Here is a 21,988-nt window from a genome sequence, read left to right as displayed (position 1 = left end):
CAACTAGTCACCTCTCTCCACTCTGAAAAATGACCACTGCTTTCAAAACCCTTTGTGTCCTGTCTTTTAACCATGTATCAATCCAGGAGAGGCCCTTGCTGCTTATCCTGGGACAACTTACAAGCCTTTTGTGAGGGACCTTCTTACAGGCTTTCTGGAAATCTAAATACACTATATCCACTGGATCCCCCTTGTCCTCATGCTTATTGACTCCTCAAAGAATTCTAGTAGATTGGTGAGGCATGATTTCCCTTAACAGAAAACATGTTCACTCTCCCCCAATAAACTATGTTTACCTATGTATCTGCCAGTTCTGTGCTTTACCATAGTTTCAACCATTTTGTCAGGACTGAAGTTAGCCTGACCAGCCAGTAATTGTCAAGATTACCTGTGGATCTCCTTTTTTAAAATTAGTATCACATTAGCCATCTTTCCAACATTTGGTACGGAAATCAAGCACACCTACCACAGATATGGAGCTCTCACCTCACCCTGGCTATGTCTGCACTTAGAGGAAACTTTGAAATGGCCACGCTAATGGCCATTTCGAAGAATACTAATGAGGCACTGAAATGCATATTCAGCACCTCGTTAGCATGCCGTTGGCCACGGCACTGCAAAATTGCCACTTTTTGCTCCCATGCGGCTCGTCCAGATGGGGGCCCTTTTCAAAAGGGCCCTGACAACTTCAAAATCCCCTTATTCCTATCTGCTTGTGAGCAGGGAAGTAGCCCCGGTGTGCAAATTTCTCAGTTTGCGAAGTGCGGTGCTCAAGCTAGTTCTGTATTGGATTGCTGGGAAGGAATGGCTTGAACAGGGGTCAGCAACCCCTGCCACATGCGCCACCAGTGGCATACAAGCCACTTTTCAGGGGTATGGGCTCAGCCCCAGCTTTCCTCCTCCCATGAAGTGGGGAAGCAGAGATTGGGACAGGGAGCCCTGCCCATGAGCCATGAACCTGGGCAGTGCACCTGTGCCACCCCTGACTCCTGCCCTGCCCCTCCCTGTGGAGCTGTCTGGCTGTCCAGCCCAGGAAGGTGACCCACAGCCAGGTGGGCACAAAGGGACCCTGGGGGAGGGGCACATGCAGTTGCCACGGTTCTCTGGGCCCAGGACGATTAGTGACTTTAAAAAGTATCACTGGCATTTGGACCATAGACAGAGGTCAAAAAGTCAAATGCCAGCAATCTGCCTCGGAAAGGTTGCTGACCCCTGGTCTAGCTATGGAACCTGGCCCCAGCTGCTGCTGGCTCTGCCTGGCCGAAGGGTAACATGAGGAGGAGAGCGAGAGGCGACAGGGTGGTTTTATTTCTCCGGTTTACTTGAGAAGGGCTGTTCTACACAGAAGCACCAGGTGACAAAGCAAAAGCGGCTACATTGCTGCAGGGAGGTTCCGGGCTGGCGAATCAGTGTCTCACTTGCCAGCTGAACGAAACTTGCAACGGGGTCTTGCAGCCGCTGCCTGGGAGGGAAGAGGAAAGAAATGTTGCTTTAGACACTAGTGACTTCCCAGGGCTGTTGCCTCTCCCATCGGTGCTTTGCCCAGCCCAGGATAGGGGAGACCCAGGGAGGTGACACAGAAACAGAAAGACCCACAGGGTCTGTCAGTGGCCAGCAGCCCTGAGCCCCATTCTTTTCATTACATCCCAGCCTCATCTCTGCCACTAAGCACTCCACACCCCTTTCAACCAGGGGTCAGCTATAGATCTGGTGAGCCAGGGCAAGTGAAGGCCTCATAACACGCAATGAGATCCCTGATAAACATTCCCAGCTGTTCCATTTCACACTTCCTTCCCAGTCAGGGAGCAGGTTCTGCTCCTGCCGTGAAAGGAGTTAATTGGGTTCTCTGAACGCTGAGGTGGGTGATTTGTTACCTCACTGGGCACCAGCCCAGGCTGGGGAGCAGCTTGAGCTGAATGTGGTTTGTTTTGGTGTGAAGAGAGACAAACCCCGAGGGGGGGTGGAGCTGATGGGTCACGCCTTGAGCCAGCTGGACCTGGCATTTCCTCAGAGAACCACTCTTCAAATCACACTCTGTGTAAGCACTTCTGGTGCACACCCCACACTACAGCAGTGGAAGGGAAGTCACAACCCCCGGTCACGTAATACTCACCTACGCAGCCTCCGTCATGCATTTGTCTGTGGAGAGAAGTACATACAGGGATCAGCTGCCATGGACACCCACCTCTGGGGAGACCCACTGGTCAGAATCGGGGAGAGGGTGGACATGGCATGAGAGCCTCTGCTTGGTGCTTCCCAGGGCAGATCCGTAAGGTAGATGCAAAATAGCTCCCCCCTTCCTGCTTATTTGCTGATGGCTAATACAGATCCAGCCTTGCTGATTCACAGAACCATAATATCATAGAAAACTAGAACTGAAAGAGACCTTGAGAGGGCAGCGAGTCCAGTCTCCTGGATTCACAGAAAAACAAAGCACTGTCTAGACCATCGCTGAGAGATAACCTTCTCTTAAATATCTCCAGTGATGGAGATTCCACAATCTCCCAAGGCAATTTAGTCTGGTGTTTGACCACCCTGACAGTTAGGTACTTTTTCCCAATGTCCAACCTGAACATCCCTTGCTGCAGTTTAAGCCCATTGCCTCTTGTCCTATCCTCAGTGGCCAAGGAGAAAAAGTTTTCTGTCTCTTCCTTGTGACACTCTTTGACGTACTTGAAAACTGCTGTCACGTCTCCTCTAAGTCTTCTCTTTTGTAAACTAATCAAGCCCAGTTCTTTCTGCCTTCCCTCATAACTCATGTTCTCTAGACCTTTAATCATTCTTGTTGCTCTTCACAACTTTCTTGAAATGTGGTGCCCAGAACTGGATGCAATACTCCAGCTGAGGCCCAATCAGTACACACTAGAGCAGAAGAATGACTTCTCCTGTCTTGCTCACAACACCCCTGTTAATACATCCCAGAATCATGTTTGCTTTTTTGGCAACAGCATCACACTGTTGACTCATATTTAGCTCTTGTGATCCACTAAGACCCCTCGATCCCTTTCTGCAGTGCTCTTCTTAGAGAGTCGCTTCCCATTCTGTATGTGCAGAACAATCTTTGCATTTTTCTAGGATTCAGGAGTTGGGGTGGGGCCACCCAGCTTCCCACATACCTCAGGTGAGTCTATAGGGCAGAAAGCCTCCCTCTGTGCCTCCCTCACACAAGAAGGGCTGTGAAAGTGAACCCAACAGTGCTGGCTGATGCCAAGGACCAGCTGTCATTGACACCGGCACATGCAGCAAGCAGCTGGCACTTCATAGAATCATAGAACAATGGAGCTGGAAGAGACCTAAAAAAGCCATTGAGTCCAGCCCCCTGCTCTAAGCAGGACCAAACCCCTCAGATCAGCCCAGCCAGGGCTTTGTCGAGCCGAGACATAAACACCTCCAGGGACGGAGACTCCACTACTTCCCTGGGTAGACCATTCCAATGCTTCACCACCCGCCTAGTGAAAAAGTTTTTCCTAATGTTCAACCTGGACCTTTCCAACCGCAACTTGAGACCATTGCTCTGTGTTCTGCCATCCGCGACCACTGTGAACAGCCTCTCTCCAGCCTCTTTGCAACCTCCCTTCAGTAAGTTGAAGGCTGTTATCAAGTCCCCCCCTCAGTCTTCTCTTCTGCAGACTAAACAGTCCCAATTCCCTCAACCTTTCTTCATAAGTCATATGCTCCAGCCCCCTTATTATTTTGGTCGCCCTCAGCTGGACCCTCTCCAGTGTATCCACATCCTTCTTATAATTGGGGGCCCAGAACTGGACACAGTACTCCAGATGCGGCCTCACCAAAGCCGAATAAAGAGGAATAATCACTTCTTTGGATCTACTGGCGACGCTCCTCTTGATGCAACCTAATATGCCATTAGCCTTCTTGGCTACAACGGCACACTGTCGACTCACGTCCAGCTTCTCGTCCACTACAACTCCCAGATCCTTTTCTGCAAAACTACTACCGAGCCAGTCGGACCCCAGCCTGTAACAATGCTTGGGATTCTTCCGGCCCAAGTGCAGGACTCACATTTCTTGCAGCCCCGTCTTCCAATTTGTCTAAGTCAGTCTGGACCCTGTCCCTACCCTCCAGTGTATCTATCTCTCCCCCTCGCTTAGTGTCATCTGCAGACTTGCTGAGGGTGCAATCCAACCCCTCATCCAGGTCATTGATAAATATGTTGAACAGAACAGGACCCAGAACCGAACCTTGGGGCACTCCACTAGAAACCGACTGCCATCCCGACATCAAGCTGTTGATCACTACCCTCTGGGCCCGACCCTCTAGCCAGCTTTCTATCCATCTTACCGTCCATTTATCCAATCCACATTCCTTTAACTTGCCAACAAGAATATTGTTAGAGACCGTATCAAAAGCTTTGCTAAAGTCAAGATAAATCACATCCATTGATTTTCCCCTATCCACAGAGCCAGTTATCTCATCATAGAAACTAATCAGATTGGTCAGGCCTGACTTGCCCTTCATGAATCCATGCTGACTATTCCTGATCACTCTCCCCTCCTCCAAGTGCCTCAAAATGACTTCCTCGAGGAGCCCCTCCATGATCTTTCCAGGGACTGATGTAAGACTGACCGGCCTATCGTTCCCTGGATCATCCTTCTTCCCTTTTTTAAAGATAGGCCCTACATTTGCCTTTTTCCAATCACCCGGGATCTCTCCCGATCTCCACGACTTTTCAAATGTAACGGCCAAGGGCTCATCAACAACACACGCCAACTCCATCAGAACCCTCAGGTGAATTAGGTCCAGGCCCATCAATTTTATATACATTTAGCTTTTTTAGGTAGCTCCTAACCTGTTCTTTCCCCACCAAAGGCTGTCCACCTTCATCCCACAATGCATCACTTATCGCATTAGTCCGGGAGATGTCTTTGTCCGTGAAGACAGAGGCAAAGAAAGCATTAAGTACTTCAGGTTTCCGTACATCCTCTGTCACTGGGTTACCTCCCTCATCCCGTAGGGGCCCCCACGCCCTCTCTGATCACCTTCTTCTTGCTAACATGCCTGTAGAAACTTTTCTTGTTATCCTTCACATTCCTCGCAAGTCGAGACTCCACTTGCGCTTTTGCCTTCCTGATAACTGCCCTACATTCTCGAGCTGTACGTTTACACCCCTCCCTGGACATCTGTCCCAGTTCCTACTTTTTGTAAGCTCCCTTTTTGTGCCTAAGTTTTCCAAGGATTTCCCCATTAAGCCAGTCTGGTCTCCTACCATAGTCACTTCTCTTCCTGCGCATCAGGACAGCTTCTTTCTGCACCTTCAATAGGGCTTCCTTAAAATCCTGCCAGTTTTCCTGGACTCCTTTTCCCTTCATGGCAGCATCCCCAGGGGATTTGTTTTAAAGCGATGTTGTGGAGGAGCCTCTTCTGTTCCCATTAAAAAAGCACACGTGCGGTTTGAGGCACAATTAAATAATGGCCCTGCTCAGTGCAGGGTTGTCATAGCAGAGGGCTGCAGGTCATCAGTGAGGGGCATTGCCTGAGCTGTGCACGGGGGATGTCTCCACTCTTCTGATGCCCGTTCCTTTAGGAGATGCTGGGCTATGGCAGCTGGAGCCAGCAGTCCCCGCTTGGCAGAGTGGCTGATGAGCTTAGACCCGCACAGCGCCACAGAAAGGCCATGAGGAAAAGGCCTACGGAGCAGGTGTTGTGACTGGTCCACATGGGCTGTTTCCCAGGGCTGTGGGCTCTGGCCAGGGGCTGGCCCTGTGCTGAGCTCCAAGCCAGTGCAGCCAGGGGTCCCCCCTCTGTTTCCTCCCAGCCTCAGGCTCCTGACCTTTCCTCTCCCCAGGGCAGCTCTCGTGGCCCCTCTGTCCTTTGGGGCTCTGAGCCTGAATGGTGACAGGCTTTATTTCCATCCAGAGGCTTCCATTGGCTGGGCTCTTGCTTGCCATGGCTTTAACCCATAGCCCCAGCTTATGAGCTGCAGGTCTGAGACCCTGGAACAGAGGGTGGGCAGTGACCATCCACTCAGCTCAGGTTGTCAGGAGTGGGCCAGGAGCTAGCGTGCCAAGCCAAGCACTCACCCTGCAACACAGGAGCTAACTCGGTGGCCTCTCTCTGAGACCCTAGTGCTGGCCTCTGACTAGTTGCTCCCTGGAATCAAAGAACCACAGAATCCCAGGGCTGGAAGATCTCAGGAGGTCATCTAGTCCAGCCCCCCTGCTTCAAGCAGGATCAACCCCAACTAAGTCATCCCAGCCAGGACCTTGTCAAGCTGGGACTTAAAAACCTCTAGCGATGGAGAATCCACCACCTCTCTTCGTAACACATTCCAGTGCTTCACCACCCGCCTGGGGAAACAGTTTTTCCTCACATCCAGCCTAGACCTCCTGCACACTGTAACTTGAGACCATTGCTCCTTGTTTTGCCATCCACCACGACTGAAAACAGCCTCTCTCTCTCCTACTTAGAACCCCTCTTTGTGTAGTTGAAGGCTGCTGTCAAATCACCTTTCACTCTTCTCTTCTGCAAACTAAGTAAGCCCAGATCGCTGAGTCTCCCCTCACAACTCGTGTGCTCCTGCCCCCAATCACTTTTTTTGCTCTTTGCTGGACCCTTTCCCATGCATCCATATTGTTTCTATACGGGGTGGGGGGGGGTCCAGAACTGGACACAATACTCCAGATGCGGCCTCACCAGTGCCAAAGAAAGGGGAATAATAACTTGTCTAGAGCTGCTGGAAATGCTCCTCCAAATGCACCCCAATATGCCTTTAGCCTTCCTGGCTACAAGGGCACACTCTTGTCTCACAGCCAGCCCCTCATCCATTGCAATCCCCAGGTCCTTTTCTGCTGCACTGCTACCGAGCCAGTCGGCACCCAGCCTGTAACAATGCTTGGGATTCTTCCGTCCCAAGTGCAGGACTCTGCACTTCTCCTTGTAGAACCTCACCCTTGGCCCAATCCTCCAATTAATCTAGGCCACACTGGACCCTATCCCTACCCTCCAACGTACCTACCTGCCTCCATAGCTTAGTGTCTGGACTGCCCCAGAGCAATGGAAGTAAGCTGCTAGCAAGGCTTAGGAAGACTTTTTTGGCTGCTTTCATGAAGTGAGTGTAGGTGCCCACATGCTCTGGGCAAATCCTTTCCTCAGCCATCTCCTCTGCCTCCAACGCATGCAGTGAGCTGAGCTCCCATGGAACCAGCGCTCCGCCAGAGCTGCCAGCAGTGAGGAAACACCCTCACCGCTTTCAGCCCAGGTTCCCAGACATACAAGGGTTTGGAAAGAGCTGAACCCCACAGTCCCCTTGGATGCAAATCTATTTACTCTGCTGGATCGGCACCACTGTCACAATAGCAGCGGATGGTCCAAAGTGAGGTCCCCCCTGTGGTGGAGCTTTAGCAAGCACTGGGGGCTACATCACTTCACATTAAGTCCTAACCAGGCCCTAAATTTAGTCCTAGCACATAAACGAAGTGTTCCATTGCTCAGGCAAACTGGAGCATCTCCTGGCCTCTGGAGCCCCCTTTTGGCCTGAGTGTATGTGTCTGACTCACACTCCCAACTGTTAAGTATCAGAGAGGGAGCCGGGTTAGTCTGTATACTCGAGAACAACAAGGAGTCCTGTGGCACCTTATAGCCTAACAGATATTTTGGAGCATCAGCTTTCGTGTCGAAGCGGGTCTTTGCCCACAAAAGCTGATGCTCCAAAATATCTGTTAGTCTGTAAGGTGCCACAGGACTACTTCTTACTCCCAACTCATGGTGCATGGTGAGCAGGTTCCTCTCTGCTTGAGAACAATGGCGGCAGCACCCCCCAGGGCTAGAGAGAAGGGGTAATTAAGGGGCTGTGCACGGCACCAGTGAGTTCCAGGGGCACTGAGCACTCTCCGCTGCCAATCAAGTCAGTGGGGGCAATTTTAAGAGTCCCCCCCTTTGGACATGGCCAGATGGAGGCACCGAGGTAGGCTGAATGTGGGAACACAGTTGCGAGCTGTGTGCATTACAGGCAGGTTTGCTGATGCACCTAATTTCTCCCAGGCTTTGGCATGGTTTCCTGCGTGGTGCTCTTACCGGTTTTTGGCAGGAGGAGAACACTCTCCTCTGGGAGCCCCTGAGCGATGGAGAATCGGGAGAACTTCTCCAGCAGGTCAGAGCTCAGGTCCATGGTTCTGCCTGCAGCCAGTGAAGCAAAACACTCTGGGTGAGAGAGTGAGTCCCTGCTGCCCGCCCCAGGGCAGCCTGTGTGTCAACACGAGGCATGAGACCCAGGAGTCTGTGTCCGGCAGCCTCGCCAATGGCAAACCCCTTTCTGGACATCAGAAGCAACCTTGCCAGGCACGCACCAGCCCCTGGGGTGCCACTGCACTCGGGGCAGAGTCTTTTGTTATGCACAGGGATGAGCCCCTGACTTCCACAGGGCAGATCCTCCCGAAATTCAACCCAGGGCCGTGTGTAAGGCGAGTGTCTCTCGGAAGGGGAGACAGGGCTGCAGGGGAGCCCTGGGTGTCTACCAGCAGAGCTCCCCAGTGTGCAGGACAGCGGTGCCACCCCCAGGCCTCTGATCCAAGTGCCACGTACCGTACAGAGTCACCACGGTGAAGGTGTCGGTGCCCTTGAGCATCTTGGTATGCAGCAGGGCGTACTGGTCGTAGTCGGTCTCCACCACCCGCACCTCGTGCTGGCTCCCCGAGCCTGCAGGGGCGTGGGCAGAGGTGAGCGGGTGGAGATAGCTGCTCCCTCCGGGCCTGATCCCCACAGCTCCCCCACCCAAGCCTGCTGCCCCCCAGCTGATGCGAACGGGGGTGGACTCCAGCAGAGCAGAGCCGACGCACACCAGCTTACCAGCCAGGCCCCGATTCTGAGCCCGACAGGCCTCCCTCTGAGCAGCTTGGCCCCCACCTGGTACTGAGACAAAACTGCACGTGGCCTGTCCCACGCTGGCCCGGGGGCACCATTCGAGGCGCTGGGGGCACGGATGCAGCAGCGCAGTGGGCTCCCCGGAAGGTGCCCCCCACCCAAGCACTGGGGCTTTGCAGCAGCATTTGGCTCTAAAGACCCAATTTGGCCCTCTGAAGAGGGGAGTTTGGTGCCCTCTGCTCAGCCAGTCCAGTGCTCCTGTTCCTCGCCAGCTGCTCAGACCCAGGACAGGGGACTCCTCAGCGGTGACTTGTAGAGATCAGCCCAGTCATTTGGCAGGTCCAGGGCAGAAACTGCCAAGATCACAGAATCCCAGGGCTGGAAGGGACCCCAGGAGGTCATCTAGTCCAGCCCCCTGCTACAAGCAGGATCAACCCCCACTAAGTCGTCCCAGCCAGGACCTTGTCCAGCCAGGACTTAAAAACCTCGAGGGGTGGAGAACCCACCACCTCGCTGGAGCTCGGGGCTCTGATTAGCCCAGGTGCCCTGAACCCTGCATTGACTTCACAGTGCTCACCCAGCGAGTCAGAGTCTGGTACAGCAATCCAGCCTGGATTCACTCTGGAGACCTCCGCCCTGGCCCATTGCACACACGCTTTTCACAGTGACATTGACACACTTAGCACAAGAGCCCGACCAGGCTGAGATTTCAGCTGGCGGCTCCTCCATCTCTTTTTCTGCACAGTTAAGGGCTGGCAGCACTAAACCCTTGTCATTCCTCTCGGGCCTGAGTCTGGAGGGAGCCTCTAAGGAGAGAGCTGAGGGATTATTCATCTAGGACTCCCAGCAAAGAGGCAGGCTGTCCTGCTCGCAGCAGCCTGGCACTGCCCAGGAGGCTGCGTGCCAGGGCAGGGCTGGACCTTGCAATGGAGCCAGAGGTGCCTATGCCTGGACTCACGTGGGCTGGTGTAGCTGAATCGGCCTGGCTGGTCCGTCTTGGTGAAAAGGCTGGTCCTCTTCTCACAGCGATCAAACCTGGGGCAGCGCAGGGGACAGGCAGGTTACCAGGCTGCAGCAGGGCCCTGACACGCCCATCGCTCCCGCGTTTGGAGGAGTATCCAGCACCCAGCTGGTGGGTGATGCCTGATGCCGGGCGGCGCTTTCTTCCTCCTCCTTCCAGGCAGACCTGGTCTCATTTCACAGCCCTGGAGCACCTCTGGATTCCCCATGGGCACTGGGCCCATGGGCTTGGGGGAGACACACGTCTGCTGCCCTCTGGCACCTGAGCCTTCAGCTCCCACCAGCTTCAGTAGAAGGTCAGTGCCTCGGACAGACAAGTTTGGGTGGCCTGGCTGCTGGACCCCAGGACGCTGGTCACCGGCAGAGGGTGATCGGGAGCCACCCCCCAGACAGGCAGAGTCACATCAGCCCTTCCTGCCCCTGTTATCTGCTCCTACCGCACCATCAAGAGAGCAGGACAGCCCTGGTCTTCAGATTGCATGGCAGGGGCAGGAACTCAAGGAATCAGGACTCCTGGGCTCAGTTGCCAGCTCTGACACAGGCTCCCTGGGTGGCTTACGTGTCCCTGCTCCATTCTGTGCAAGGGGGTGACCCTGGCTGGCTTCATGGTCAGAGGAGCTAATTCTTGGCTTTGAGATCCTTGGGCAGGAGGGCAAAATGTTCTCTGGGCTCCTAATGTAGAGAGCTTCCCGGCTGACCCATCACACCCTACGTGGCAGCAGCCATTGAAACAACCTGCTGAGCGAAGCTGGGACCCATGACTAAGAGGAGCCCTTGTGGTGGGGACCCAGTGGGAATCCCAGAGCTGGGGCAAAACAGTATCTGAGGCAGGGGATTCCAGGGGAACCTACCTCCTGGCAGGGACAAGCACTTCCCACCCCAGGAAGGGGTGGCCACGCTCTGCAAGGGCTCCTGGCTGGGGCCTGGCAGGCTGGGGGTGACACCCCAAAGGTCTCGGGAGGGGCTGAGCCCCAGGCAGCCAGATCCCACCCAAGAGTCTGGGCAGCTCAGAGTGGCCTGGCTTCCCACGCATCAGGCTCTTTCGGAGCTGCTGCATATCCCAAGCTCAGGCCCAGGGCTGAGCTGCCAGTGCACCGGCAGGACACGGAGAAGGCAACTTGCACCCAGCTCCCTTGGCCCCCCACTGCAAACCAGCAGGTGAGAGGAATCAGACACCCACTGTTCATGTCGTCGTGAGGCCAGGAACTCAAGTCCACCTGGGGTCTCCCTGGGACTTGCACGGGCAGAGGCCAAGAGCACCCCCTGGATGAGGGGTCCCCCTGCAGCCAGCTGGGCCCTGGAACGGGCTGGGAGCTTGGGGTGGTGCTTCCCCCTCGGGGGGTACTGCGAGCAACAGGGGCTGCCTTACTTGGGGTAGGTGGAGGTCACCTCCAGGTCCCCATCTCCTGCAGGCGTGACGACCGTGGTGCACACCTTCAGGGCTTGCTTCTTCTCCTTGAACCACTTGGTGTTGGAGGCCAGGCCGATGCTGTACCACTTCCCTGTGAACTGCAGAGAGCCCCGGGTCAGCAGGGGCACTGCTAGAGCAGGACCAACCTGGGCCCTGAGATCCAGCTCCCCCCCCAGGGCAGACCTGGGCACACCGAGCCCTCGGCCCAGCCTGCTGCCAGACCTGGGAGCAGCGAGGCTTTGGGAACCAGGAACAGTGGCTTCAGAAGACGGCGTAAGACCCTTTCTACTGGCTGAGTATCTGGAATAGCCAGCCCCTGGCCAGGTCTCTGCCCTGTCAGCGGAAGGTTGGATTAGGCCTTGCAGTGAGAGGCGTCGGACCTCTGGCTAGAGCAGTGGTCCCCCAGCTGGCAGACACGTCTCCTTGTGGGATGCAGAGCAATATCTGTGGGGCAGAGCAGGCCCGAGCCACCCAGCCCTACTCTGCCCCAGTTCTAGCGCCAGCCACCAGCACACCGCAAGTCCCATTACCAGCAGGAACTGGCCTCTGCCACCAGAGGCAGGAAAAGCAGCTGCTGCTGCTGGAGCCTGGAAGCCCAGAGACCAGCCCCGCACGAGCTGTACAGGCCGCTCTATGGCTGCCCTGAGCTTGGCTCCCAGGCCCCCATCCTCCACCCGTCACCTCCCCAACGCACTGCAGTGCCCCATCCTGTCCCTGTCCCTGCCCCTCCCCCCACCCCAGCCCCATCACCTTTCCCAGCCCCACAGTTCAGCTCGGCATCCCCCCAGGGGCTGCACAGAGAGGTCAAAAAGTCGCCTTTGGGCGCTCTGCCTCGGAAGGGTTGCTGACCCCTGCTCCAGGGCAGGAGCCAAGAGCCACGAGGTCCTTAGCTAAAGCCGTAGCGCACTCACTGCTCTCCAGGCGCTCTCAAGGCCTCGGGCGGGGACGGAACACCGCGGCCAGGAGGCACCTGCGTTACGCAGACGCAAGGGAGGGGGTTCGGCAGCAAACATGCTGAGCCCGGTTGGTGGCACCGAGTTGGACACACAGCTCACTCAGGGCCTCCCGCTTCCCAGTGAGCCATCGTAGCAACCAGCCTTCTGGGAACCCTCCCGCCTGGGAGGACGGAGCTGGGTTGCTCCTGCTTTGGGCATAGGACTGGCCTTGCCCTGTGCAGCTGGGCCCAGAGGGCTGCACAGCGTGGGACACGGAGCCAGTCACAGCCGCCTTCCTGGGTACAGCTTTGACAGGGCTGGACTGGTGGCCGGCAGTGCCCCACTCACCTCCCGCCGCAGGACCCCACCGGGCTCTTGCGCTGTTCGCAAGGCTGCCCTGGCCCAGCCACTTTCCCTGGCCATGCAGTGTCCTGAGCAGGGAGATGAGGTTGGATCCCGCTCCAGCTGCCAGGCTCTGCCAGGAATAATGCCACTGGGGGGCCAGGTCCTGGGCCTGAGCCTGCACTGCCTCCCAGGGCCGTGCCCTAAAGAGAGAGGAGCTCACTCTTCCCAAGGCAGCCACTTCTATGGCCGGCAGCTGACTCTCGCCTGGCCCAGCTGCAGGGGGGAGATTTGCTTGAGTGCGCTGCGTCCCCTGCTGGGGACAAGAGGGGTCCTGGCTGTGCTGACACAGGATAAGCCCTGCAGCAATCTCCAGGCCAGGGGTTCCCGACCTCTCAGCCCGCCCCCTCCGGGCACACTTCAAAGAGAGACAATTCCACAGCACACCCGCTTTTCCCAGCGCAATCGATGGCTCAGAAATGTTGCCCCTCCCCGCCGGCATCTCAACCACCTCCCAGCGCCAGCAGGCTCCCACCCTCTCCCCTTGCCATAGCAGGGAGCAGGCATCCTTTACGCTTGAGCCCCAGCTGCTGCTGGGTTGTCAGTTTCCCCGGGGGTGGCTTGCGAAGAGCCCTGGGGAGGGGACACTGACGAAATTTCAGGGCACACTTGGAGAGTTCTCACCCGCACCGGCTGAAAGCCCCACACGTTGGAGGTTCAAAACCTGGGGTCTCCTATACTGAGCTGAACAGACCCTCAGACCGAACATGCTCTCCACTGGGGGAGGAGAGCTCGGCACCCACATCTAGCTGGATACCAGTGATCCCTGTATGCTGGGGGCTTGGGAGGCTGCCCAGGAGAGATTCAGCTGCCGCCCAGCTGATTAACAGAGCACCCCCAGCCGGCCGCCTGCGTTTCTATGGGTGGTGCACATACCTTGTACACAGAACAAAATTTATTCAGTTCATAGATGGAAAAAATTGGAGGGAACCTGTTTGGAACCACAGTTCTTGAGTGGGCCCCACCTGCCCCCATAAGGCCCTGGACCCCCACCCTGCTGCCCAGCTTTCTGCGCCAGTTGGAATCAGGATTAGGTTGCCAACTAAACCCTCTTGCTTAGCCCAGACCCTTCTCCAATGCTCCACCCAGCTACCAGCCCTTCCCCGTCCCCACCAGCTCGTTTACACTGGGCTTGGCAAGGTCCCTTTTCAGCGGGGCGTTCGGCTGAAACCCAGACCCCTGGCCGCCCTAATCACAATCCAGATGTGGTCCTCTCACTGGACATGGGCACACCCACTTACCTTCTCCAGCTGGAAATCAGGTTGCACCAGGACTTGCTCCTGCCCATGGAGAGCACCAAGCAGGGTCAGCCCCAAGAGGCTAAACAGACTGGCCTTCATGCTGCTGTCTCTCTCCTTCCTGGTGGCCTTTCAGCGCTGAGCTCCACAGAGCAGAGGGAGAGAGAGAAGCGGTGACTGAGTGAGCAGGCGCCCCAGCTGTGCCCCCTATTTATTGGCGGGAGGCTGATAACATAAGGCTAGCAAAGGCCAGCCCCCCTCTCACCCCTGCCGAGCTGGGTTATGCAAGAGGCTGTGAGCAGGCTCAGAATGCAAAGGGCAGGCTGGGGGCTGGGCACCCACAAACTGCTCCCTGCTGTTTCTCCCAGCACAAACTGTGGAGCTCAGCCAGTTTTGCAGCCATCCCACCCCTGCCCCCCGCCCCCAGGAGCAGCCGAGAGTTTGGCTTCAGCCGGCCAAGAACAAACAGATGTAACCAGCAATGGGCAAGGACATTCCCTATTCCAAAGGGAGGGAGGGAGAGGCAAGGACGCAGACCCAGGTTAAAGGTTTTGCCACACTTCCCCACATGCACAGAGCAACTTGTGCGGCTTTTGTCCTAGAGACAGAAAACCCCCAAAAGCAAGACAGCAGGAAAACCCGAGAGACAGAGCAGAGTCTGCACCTCTCCCCTGACATGCTGCGTGTCTCGGGAGCGCTTTAAAGCTGGCTTATTTGAGTCAATTTATGTCACAATCCGAGCCCCACAAAAGTCACCTTAATTCTGTGGGACAGTCTCCCGTCTCCGAGCCTCAGGGTTGTAACTAAATCTTCCTGGCTACCGCACCTCAAAGCTTTTGGAAAGCTGGTTCTGAGGCTGTTCAGCTGAGCCCTTCCCTTTGCCTTCTCTGACGCCCGGAAAAAACCATTCTTTCTGCAAAAATTCTCTTTTCTGTTTGCTTTCCACTGCCTCCCAGCAGGCAGCTGCTCTGGCAGGCTAACGAAGTCTGGCGCATTTCAATGTTCACTGCAGTCCCAGAGCAACACACTGCAAAAAGATCATGCAAGAAGCTAGTCTGGGTGTTCCCTCCCTGTGCTCCACAAGGGCTAGGCTGCCTGCTCGATCTGTGGCCGGGTGCATAGATGTGGTCTGTATTTGGCCCTAGTCGCAACTAACCTGGTAGGGCTTGCTGGCCCAGCAACGCAGGCTAGCACAAGCTTTTCTCTTGTGCCTTGACCCCGGGCACTGCCCTGCAGCACACAGTAAGGACAGAAGAAAATGTCTCCAGAACGCTTGGAGTAAAAACAGACACTTCAGAAGGTAACGCAAAGGGCTTGGGCCAAGAATGCATAGGGGGAAAGGGACAGAAAAGTGTGTGTAGGAACAGACAAGCTGAGTTGTAAGGGCACCTCCAGGATTCCTGGAAAGCAGAACACCCTGGGGCGCCACATCTGGAAGCACAAACAGCTTTTTTCTGTTGTAGGAGCTGTGATGACATGCAGGGGTGTGAGGATATTATCCACCTGGGGAGGCTTCATGCGTTTCCTGATGCCTGGATGTAGCAAGGGGTGGGTTCCTCCATCTCCCTGGGCACAGCCCCAGTGCATACTGCTGAGGGCAGTTTGGGTGTGATGATTTCTCACATGCAGACAGTGGGGCCTCCTGCTCTTTGTAACCCAGGCCACCAGGTGACCCCTTTCTTCCCTGGGACATGGGACACAGGAGGGCAGAGGGGCCTGGCTGGTTGGAATTGGAACTGGGCTGTTGGGTGGGACAGTCTCTTCTGGCTGGAGAGTGAGGAAGGAGGACCAGGGCCCCAGCTCAGGGACCCCTCTCCCCAAGATGGTTTGTACTGACGGCTTCTAGTTTCTGTGCTGACAGGTCTGTCCTACGCTGTGTCCCTGTTGCCTAATCCCCCTCCTGTTCTCCCTTCTGGCCGAGTCACATCAGCCTGCAGATGGGGTGCAGGGCCTGGGGACCCCCTCGCCCTGTGACAGTGCCACATGCTAATCCTGTCTGGGATTACGTTAGCTGGACGTCTGGAGACCTGAGACGAGACACCCAGGCCCAGACTCTCTTCCCACCCCTCCCGTTCTCAATGCATTCTGGCCACGGGGATACCAGCGGGGCTGGTTCAGTGGCCCTTTCCATGCCGGCAGCTGAGCTAGGAGGGGCACTGAAGGAAGACAGCCCTGACATGAGGTCTGAAAGGAAAGGGGCAGAAAGCCAGGATTGGGGGAGTGAGTGGAGGGCTCCCAAAGAGACACCCCCCGGGCCTCTCCCTGGAGGAGGGAGCCTGTCCAGTTGCTCTCTTCGTTGTGTAGCCCAGGTCCCGTGGGCATCAGGAGCCACCCTGGGAACTACAAGCTGTGGCACGTTGGGAGAACTTCCTGGTCCCTGGCTAGGAGCAGAGAGGGAGCTGCCGACCTGTCATCCCGAGTTCTTCACAGACTAGAGCCTGTTCCTGCTGGAACGTGGGAGCGGGTCTGCTCCGAGGGGCGCGCACAGACACACGACGCAGGGCGCACATGGGGGCCTGGGGCTGAGGTGGTGTACAACGCCCCAAGGCTTCCCCTCTGTGGACTAACCTCCTCCGGGGCCGGTGAGCAGCAGAGGTTACAGTGACAGAGCTCAAAAGGAAGGGGCCACCTGCTGCAGTGACCAGGGCTTCAGCCTGGCTCCTGCTCTGGGCATGGCTGGGTGATCCTAGGGTAGCCAAGCCACCATGCTGTGCCTGGCGTCCACAGGCATGTGCCTAACAGTGCTCCGGTCCTTTGGCCAGGGCACGAGGGGCCATGGAGCAGCCCTGCTCAGAGAGAGAGGCCTGAGGCTACCAGACCAGCTGGGGAGTTGGGGCTCCTGGAGTCTAAGCCTCGTTGCTGGCCTTCAGCCAGGCCTGTGCCTCAGTTTACCTGCCTGTAGCACACAGGTTCTGCCAGGGGAGGAGTGCAGGTGTAAGCTACAGCCCTAGTTGTGTTCACTGTCCCATCGCTTACACAGCGGCTTTGCTGCAGCCTGAGCTGAGGGGCGGCTGGGTTTTTCACTCAAACTAGCAACTCCAGCAGTAAGCTACAGCGGTCGCCAGGTCGAGTCCGCCTGTGGGCAGTTACACGTGCCCCCGGGTGTTAAGGCATTTGTATTTGAGAAGGGGGCTGGGAATGCACAATATTTGTTAACACTGAGACTCTACTCAGACCATCAGCGCCCCAGGAATGGGGATGCAAATGCAAAGGACAAAGAGCCTCTGCTAAAGTCCTGCCCTGGCTGGGGCTCCCCCACTGAGATGTTCCTTCAGGGCCAGGGGAGTTTTACATAAGGCTCCTGCTTTTGTAACAGTTCCTGGCTGCCCAAGGGCTCCCGGCTTACATTCCTCACATCCAGCCTCGGCCCGTTCTCATGCAGAAGGCGCTGCTGTGCAAGGGGGAGTTTTCCACTAGGAAAACACAGAAGGCAGGAAACTCCTGAAGCAGGGAGGCTGGGATCGCAGCCTCTCCCCATCCATTATCCCTCTGGACTGTAAACCACCCCAGGCCATAGCGACAGGGCCACAAGACAGCTGCACCTAATCCCAAGGGCTCCATCCTTGGGGTGTCTGGCAGCAGCCCTCCCCCCAACGCCATCCTCAAACCCCACGGGGGGAAAGGGTTATCCACATTGCACCCACTGCTGCTGTGCTGCCCAGAGGAAGAGGCGTAGGTTGGATATTAGGAAAAACTCTTTCCCCAGGCGGGTGGTGAAGCACTGGAATGCGTTACCGAGAGAGGTGGTGGAATCTCCAGCCCTAGAGGTTTTTAAGTCCCGGCTTGACAAAGTCCTGGCTGGGATGATTTAGTTGGGGTTGGTCCTGCGTCAGGCAGGGGGCTGGACTCGATGACCTGCTGAGGTCTCTTCCAGCCCTGGGATTCCGTGATTCTCACTGTAGCTCTTTTGGAAGTCAGATTTTTTTACATAGCGCCAAGTTACACCTCACTTTAAAGCTACTTCGTTACAACATGCAAAAATACCACAGAAGGTGAGCACTGAACCCTTGCTGACGCTCTACCATCTTATTATCAAAGAAATGAATTGGACTAGAAATATTGTACTCACCTTTCAGCAGAAGGCACAGGAAGCAGCAGAAGCAAGTCACCGTCTGCAGGAACTTTCAGACTGTAGCAGGCATTTTACGTAGCCTGTTGCAAAACTAGCAAATGTCTAGATGCGTTGATGGACCCCCTGGAAGATTTCCGTGTACCCCCCAGGGTACAGGTACCCCAGCTTGAGAAACACTAGACTAGAGGTGCAGAGAGGAGATGGGATTTGCCCCAGGTCAGCCCCAAGGTTTGGGGCAGACCCAGGACAGGCTCCCAGCCGTGCTGACCCTGAGGCTGGATCGTGTTTGGAAACTGACACACCTGCTCCATCCAGCCCTTGTGTGTCCGGTGGGATTTACCCCAGGAAGCCTCATTGAGTTCAGAGGGTGTGAAAACAGCAAGAGGTCTGAAACCTCTGTTCCACTGCAAGTGTAACCCACACACCTGGGTGTCCCCTAGACCACTGCCACACAGCAGGAACAAGTCTGATCCACAGCTTTAGCTGGGAAGGAGCTGGCTTCCAGCTCAGACTGTAGTGGTGTCTATGCTAAGCCCTCGAGGTGCCTGGCTTGAGTATGCCTGGGGGTGGTTACACGCGCATTGGTTTTGTGTGGAGGGATCATCCATGATGTTGTTTTTCACTGGCTGGGCTGACAGGACCTGAAACCGGTCCTGCTCATAAGAGGCTTCCCGTTAGCTTAAGCAGCAGGCTGCGTGGCAGAAAGGTAGCAATACTAAGGTTTTAGGCTGAGCTCCCCACATCACTGTCATTTACTACATGGGGATCCCACGTTGCATGGGCAGGGGTGAACCAAGGGCTGGGGGAAGCAGCCCCCAGCCGTACCCCTTCTGCCTGAGACCCTGCCTCTGCCACCCCAGCATCCCCCACCCCCAGGGGAACCAAGCCTTCCATTGTAGGGGCAGACCCACCCCAGAGCACAGGCGGCCTGCGACCCACGGCCTTGCCCCTCACTGCCCCTAGGACGGGCAGCCTGCAGCCCTCTCCTCTTGAGCACTTACAGCCCCTCAGCCCACACCTCCAGAACATGGCTGGCCCATGACCCTGACCCTTCCTGTGCATTGCCCTGCTCTGGGCGGCTGGGTGGGTGGGCAGACCCTGACCCAGCCTCCCTGGCCCCTGAGCAGTGCCTGGCTGAAGCTGTCCCAGGAATGGAGGGGAAGGGGGCTGGAGGTGGGGCCAGCCAGGCACTTGGGAAGACATTGCTCAGCGAACTCCTCAGAGCACTCAGCAGTTTTCAATCCACTTGTTGAAGACTCGTGGGTTTGGCATCCAGCGTGGACTATCCAGAATCTACGTGTGTGAACGAGGTCGTCACCTGGGAACTAGGGCCTGCTTTCATGTGGCTGGGGAAGGGGTTAAACAATAAGAGTAAAATTCATTTCTGTGGTATGTTTCATAACCAAGGAGCCCAGAGCACCTGCGTGAGGACTGCTGAATTGCAGCCACCTCTGGGGCGGAGCACGGCAGCTGTTTAAGAGGGCACAGAAACGTGATGCGCACTTTGGCAGAAAGCAAAGCAAGCCGCAGCTGGGACTGCAGAGAGTGGCACTCTTGGTCCAGGACATCCAGGCAAGCGCTTGGACTTTCCCTAGGGTGCCCCCAGAACTGGGGTGCTCTGTGCCCGGCAATGATCTGGACACTAGTCCCAGGCATTTCGCTCCACCAGGGCTGGAGCAGGGGGAGCTCAGGGTATGCTGCCAGCTGCCTGTGAGTGTATCACACGTGAGCAGCAGGAACAATGAGCAGAGAACGTGGTGGAAGGGTCACGTGGGGCTGCCTTACATAAGGTCTCTGGTAAACAACGTTAGGGATTTTGGCTGAGATTGCGAAAGCCCAGTGTTTGGGCAAAAGCACGCACCCTCCGGCTGCTCCCTTGCACTCTACAAAGCACAGGCCCATGCTCATGACAGGATCCTTTTGATCTCTGTGTCCACTCAGCAAAGCTGGGGCTCCTCTCTGTCCCTGCTAGTCCCCACTGTGCATGGCCTGGAAACAGCTCAGCCTGGGCATGGGGCAGGCTCCCCACGAGCACAGATCAAACATGGCAGATTTTAACCAAGCTGCTCACCCTCAAGCTCTCTGCCCTTGTCTGCCTTTCAGTCCCTCTTCTGAAGCCAGCTCCCCAGGGAATCACGGTAGGTGCTTCATCCCCTACCTCTGCAGACTGTCTGTAGATGGCAATCTCGTTGGAGTGGCCAGCCCTACACTGGTTGAGAAATCTCTTCTGCACAGGGCCACGCGTACAAACTAGTAAAGAACAATAGCCCAGGTAGAGAACATGGGTCCAACCTGCTTTGGTCCCATCTGCCTCCCAGGACTGGAACAGGTTTAAACATACTGTGGTGCAGCCACGGCATAGCTGGGACCTCTGATGTAGCCCCTGGGACCAACAGGTGGGATCAAGGGGTCAGAGCGGACCACGAGCTGAGTATGCGTCAACCGTGTGACGCTCTCACACAAAAAGCCAACGGGATTCTGGGCTGCAGGAACAGAGTGTTGAGAGCAAGATACGAGAAGTCATTCTTCCGTTCTACTCTGCGCTGGTTAGGCCTCGACCGGAGCATTGTGTCCAGTTCGGGGCACACCACAGCACGAGGCTCTGGAGAAAACCGGAGGAGGACCAGAGAAGAGCGACTAAAACAATGAAAGATCTAGAGAACGCGAGCTGTGAAAGAATTGGGTTTGCTTAGCTGGGGAACAGAGGGCCGAGAGGGGACATAACAGCAGCTTTCAAGGGCCTAGAAGGATGTTACAAGGAGGAGGGAAAAAACGATGCTCCTCGGCCTCTGAGGATAGAAGCAGCAGCAATGGGCTTAAAGTGCAGAAAGGGAGGTTTAGGTTGGACATTGGGAAAAATTTCCTGTCAGGGAGGTTAAGCACTGGAATAAGTTACCTAGGGGGGTTGTGGAATCTCCGTCACTGGGGATATTTAAGAGCAGGTTTGACAGACGCCTCTCAGGGATGGTCTAGACAGTACTTGGTCCTGCCATGAGGGCAGGGGACTGGACTCAATAACCTCTTGAGGTCCCTTCCCGTCCTAGCATTCTATGATTCTACATGGCCTTTGGTGGCAGAGCTAATGCATGCGTGGGGCCGTACCGCCAGCCCGACCCACCTCTCTGCATCGGCACCCAGCATTCCGGGCATGTGTCAGGGGGCGTTTCCCGGTGGCTAAGCCCTCTGCACTCTGGGCTTCGTCTTGTGGTGTATTGGAGGACACCTTTGCAAACCCACTGGAATTCTGGGTCTTGGGCCAAACCAGCCCAGTCGCATGATGCTGCTGCCTCTCGCTGACAGGGCTCCGCTCTCTGGGGAGGAGAAAAGGTTGAGCCAGCAGGGCACAGACGGCAGGTCTGTGGGCTGCCTATGTGGACTGGAATCCTGCCATGGGCGAGCTGTAACTCAGGGATGGCAACAAGGGATACAGGGCTGGTGCCTTATTGTGGGAGTAGGGCTGATGTCCCCACACGCAATGCTGGGTTCTTTCAGCTTGCCTTGCAGGTGGCTGGTGTCCCTTCGGAGGCCATGCTGCAGGGGGGCCCTGCCCCAGAGCAGCTGGTGCTGCATGTTTGCAGGAGATGCCCTATAGGACTGGCATTTCTGCGGTGCCGGTACCAGGGTAGAAGGGCTGCATAGGCTGGAGCTCTGGTGGGACGGTGGCCCTGGAGGGGGCTGCACCACAGTGGGACGTGCACATGGGGGAGGGGGCTGCATGTGGCCAGTGCCGTGGGGGATGGTCCTGCACATGGCTAGCACCCACGGGACCCGGGGCTGCATCCAGCTGTGGCTACAATGGAGGGAGCTGCCCACAGGGGTGAGCTGCCTGGGGCCAGCACTGCAGCTGAGGATACAGGCCACTGGTCACATGCCTGGAATCTCGGCAGCTGCTCTGGTGGAAGAGGCAGTGGGGGCCGGAGTTGTAGAGAGCTCTGAGCAGTGCACTGGATGGCTGGGCCGGGCCCTGATGTCATGGCGTTCCTCCTGGGGGACTGTGGCTCAGTGGATGTATGTCCCCAACTACCCACTGCTCCCCAGATCAGCTCGTCGAGGGGCTGCGGTGGAAACAGAGGAAGCCATGGGTCAGCCTGTC

At 56.3% G+C, this 21,988-nt stretch overlaps 1 protein-coding gene across 2 annotated transcripts; it reads right to left on the bottom strand.

The window, feature by feature from the left end:
• Nucleotides 1-1,292: 1,292 nt before the first annotated feature.
• Nucleotides 1,293-18,009, bottom strand: PTGDS (prostaglandin D2 synthase). Of its 2 annotated transcripts, XM_075015310.1 has the most exons (9): nt 17,893-18,009; nt 14,580-14,850; nt 13,827-13,961; nt 11,207-11,346; nt 9,776-9,852; nt 8,539-8,652; nt 8,032-8,133; nt 2,114-2,139; nt 1,293-1,462 (listed from the first exon to the last, which is right to left on the bottom strand). In XM_075015310.1, the coding sequence occupies exons 3-8, from the start codon at nt 13,923-13,925 to the stop codon at nt 2,114-2,116; spliced, it is 558 nt and encodes a 185-aa protein (XP_074871411.1). In that variant the 5' UTR covers nt 13,926-13,961; nt 14,580-14,850; nt 17,893-18,009; the 3' UTR covers nt 1,293-1,462. The 2 variants fall into 2 exon arrangements, with proteins under 2 accessions (XP_074871411.1, XP_074871410.1); XM_075015309.1 differs by lacking the exon at nt 17,893-18,009 and having other exon boundaries at nt 14,580-14,858.
• Between the last annotated feature and the right edge of the window lie 3,979 nt (nt 18,010-21,988).

Source organism: Carettochelys insculpta, chromosome 21 (genome assembly GCF_033958435.1).
Source record: "Carettochelys insculpta isolate YL-2023 chromosome 21, ASM3395843v1, whole genome shotgun sequence".
NCBI lineage: Eukaryota > Metazoa > Chordata > Testudines > Carettochelyidae > Carettochelys > Carettochelys insculpta.
The sequence above is the reverse complement of the archived record's forward strand: the minus strand, read 5'-3'. Positions and strand labels throughout refer to the sequence as shown.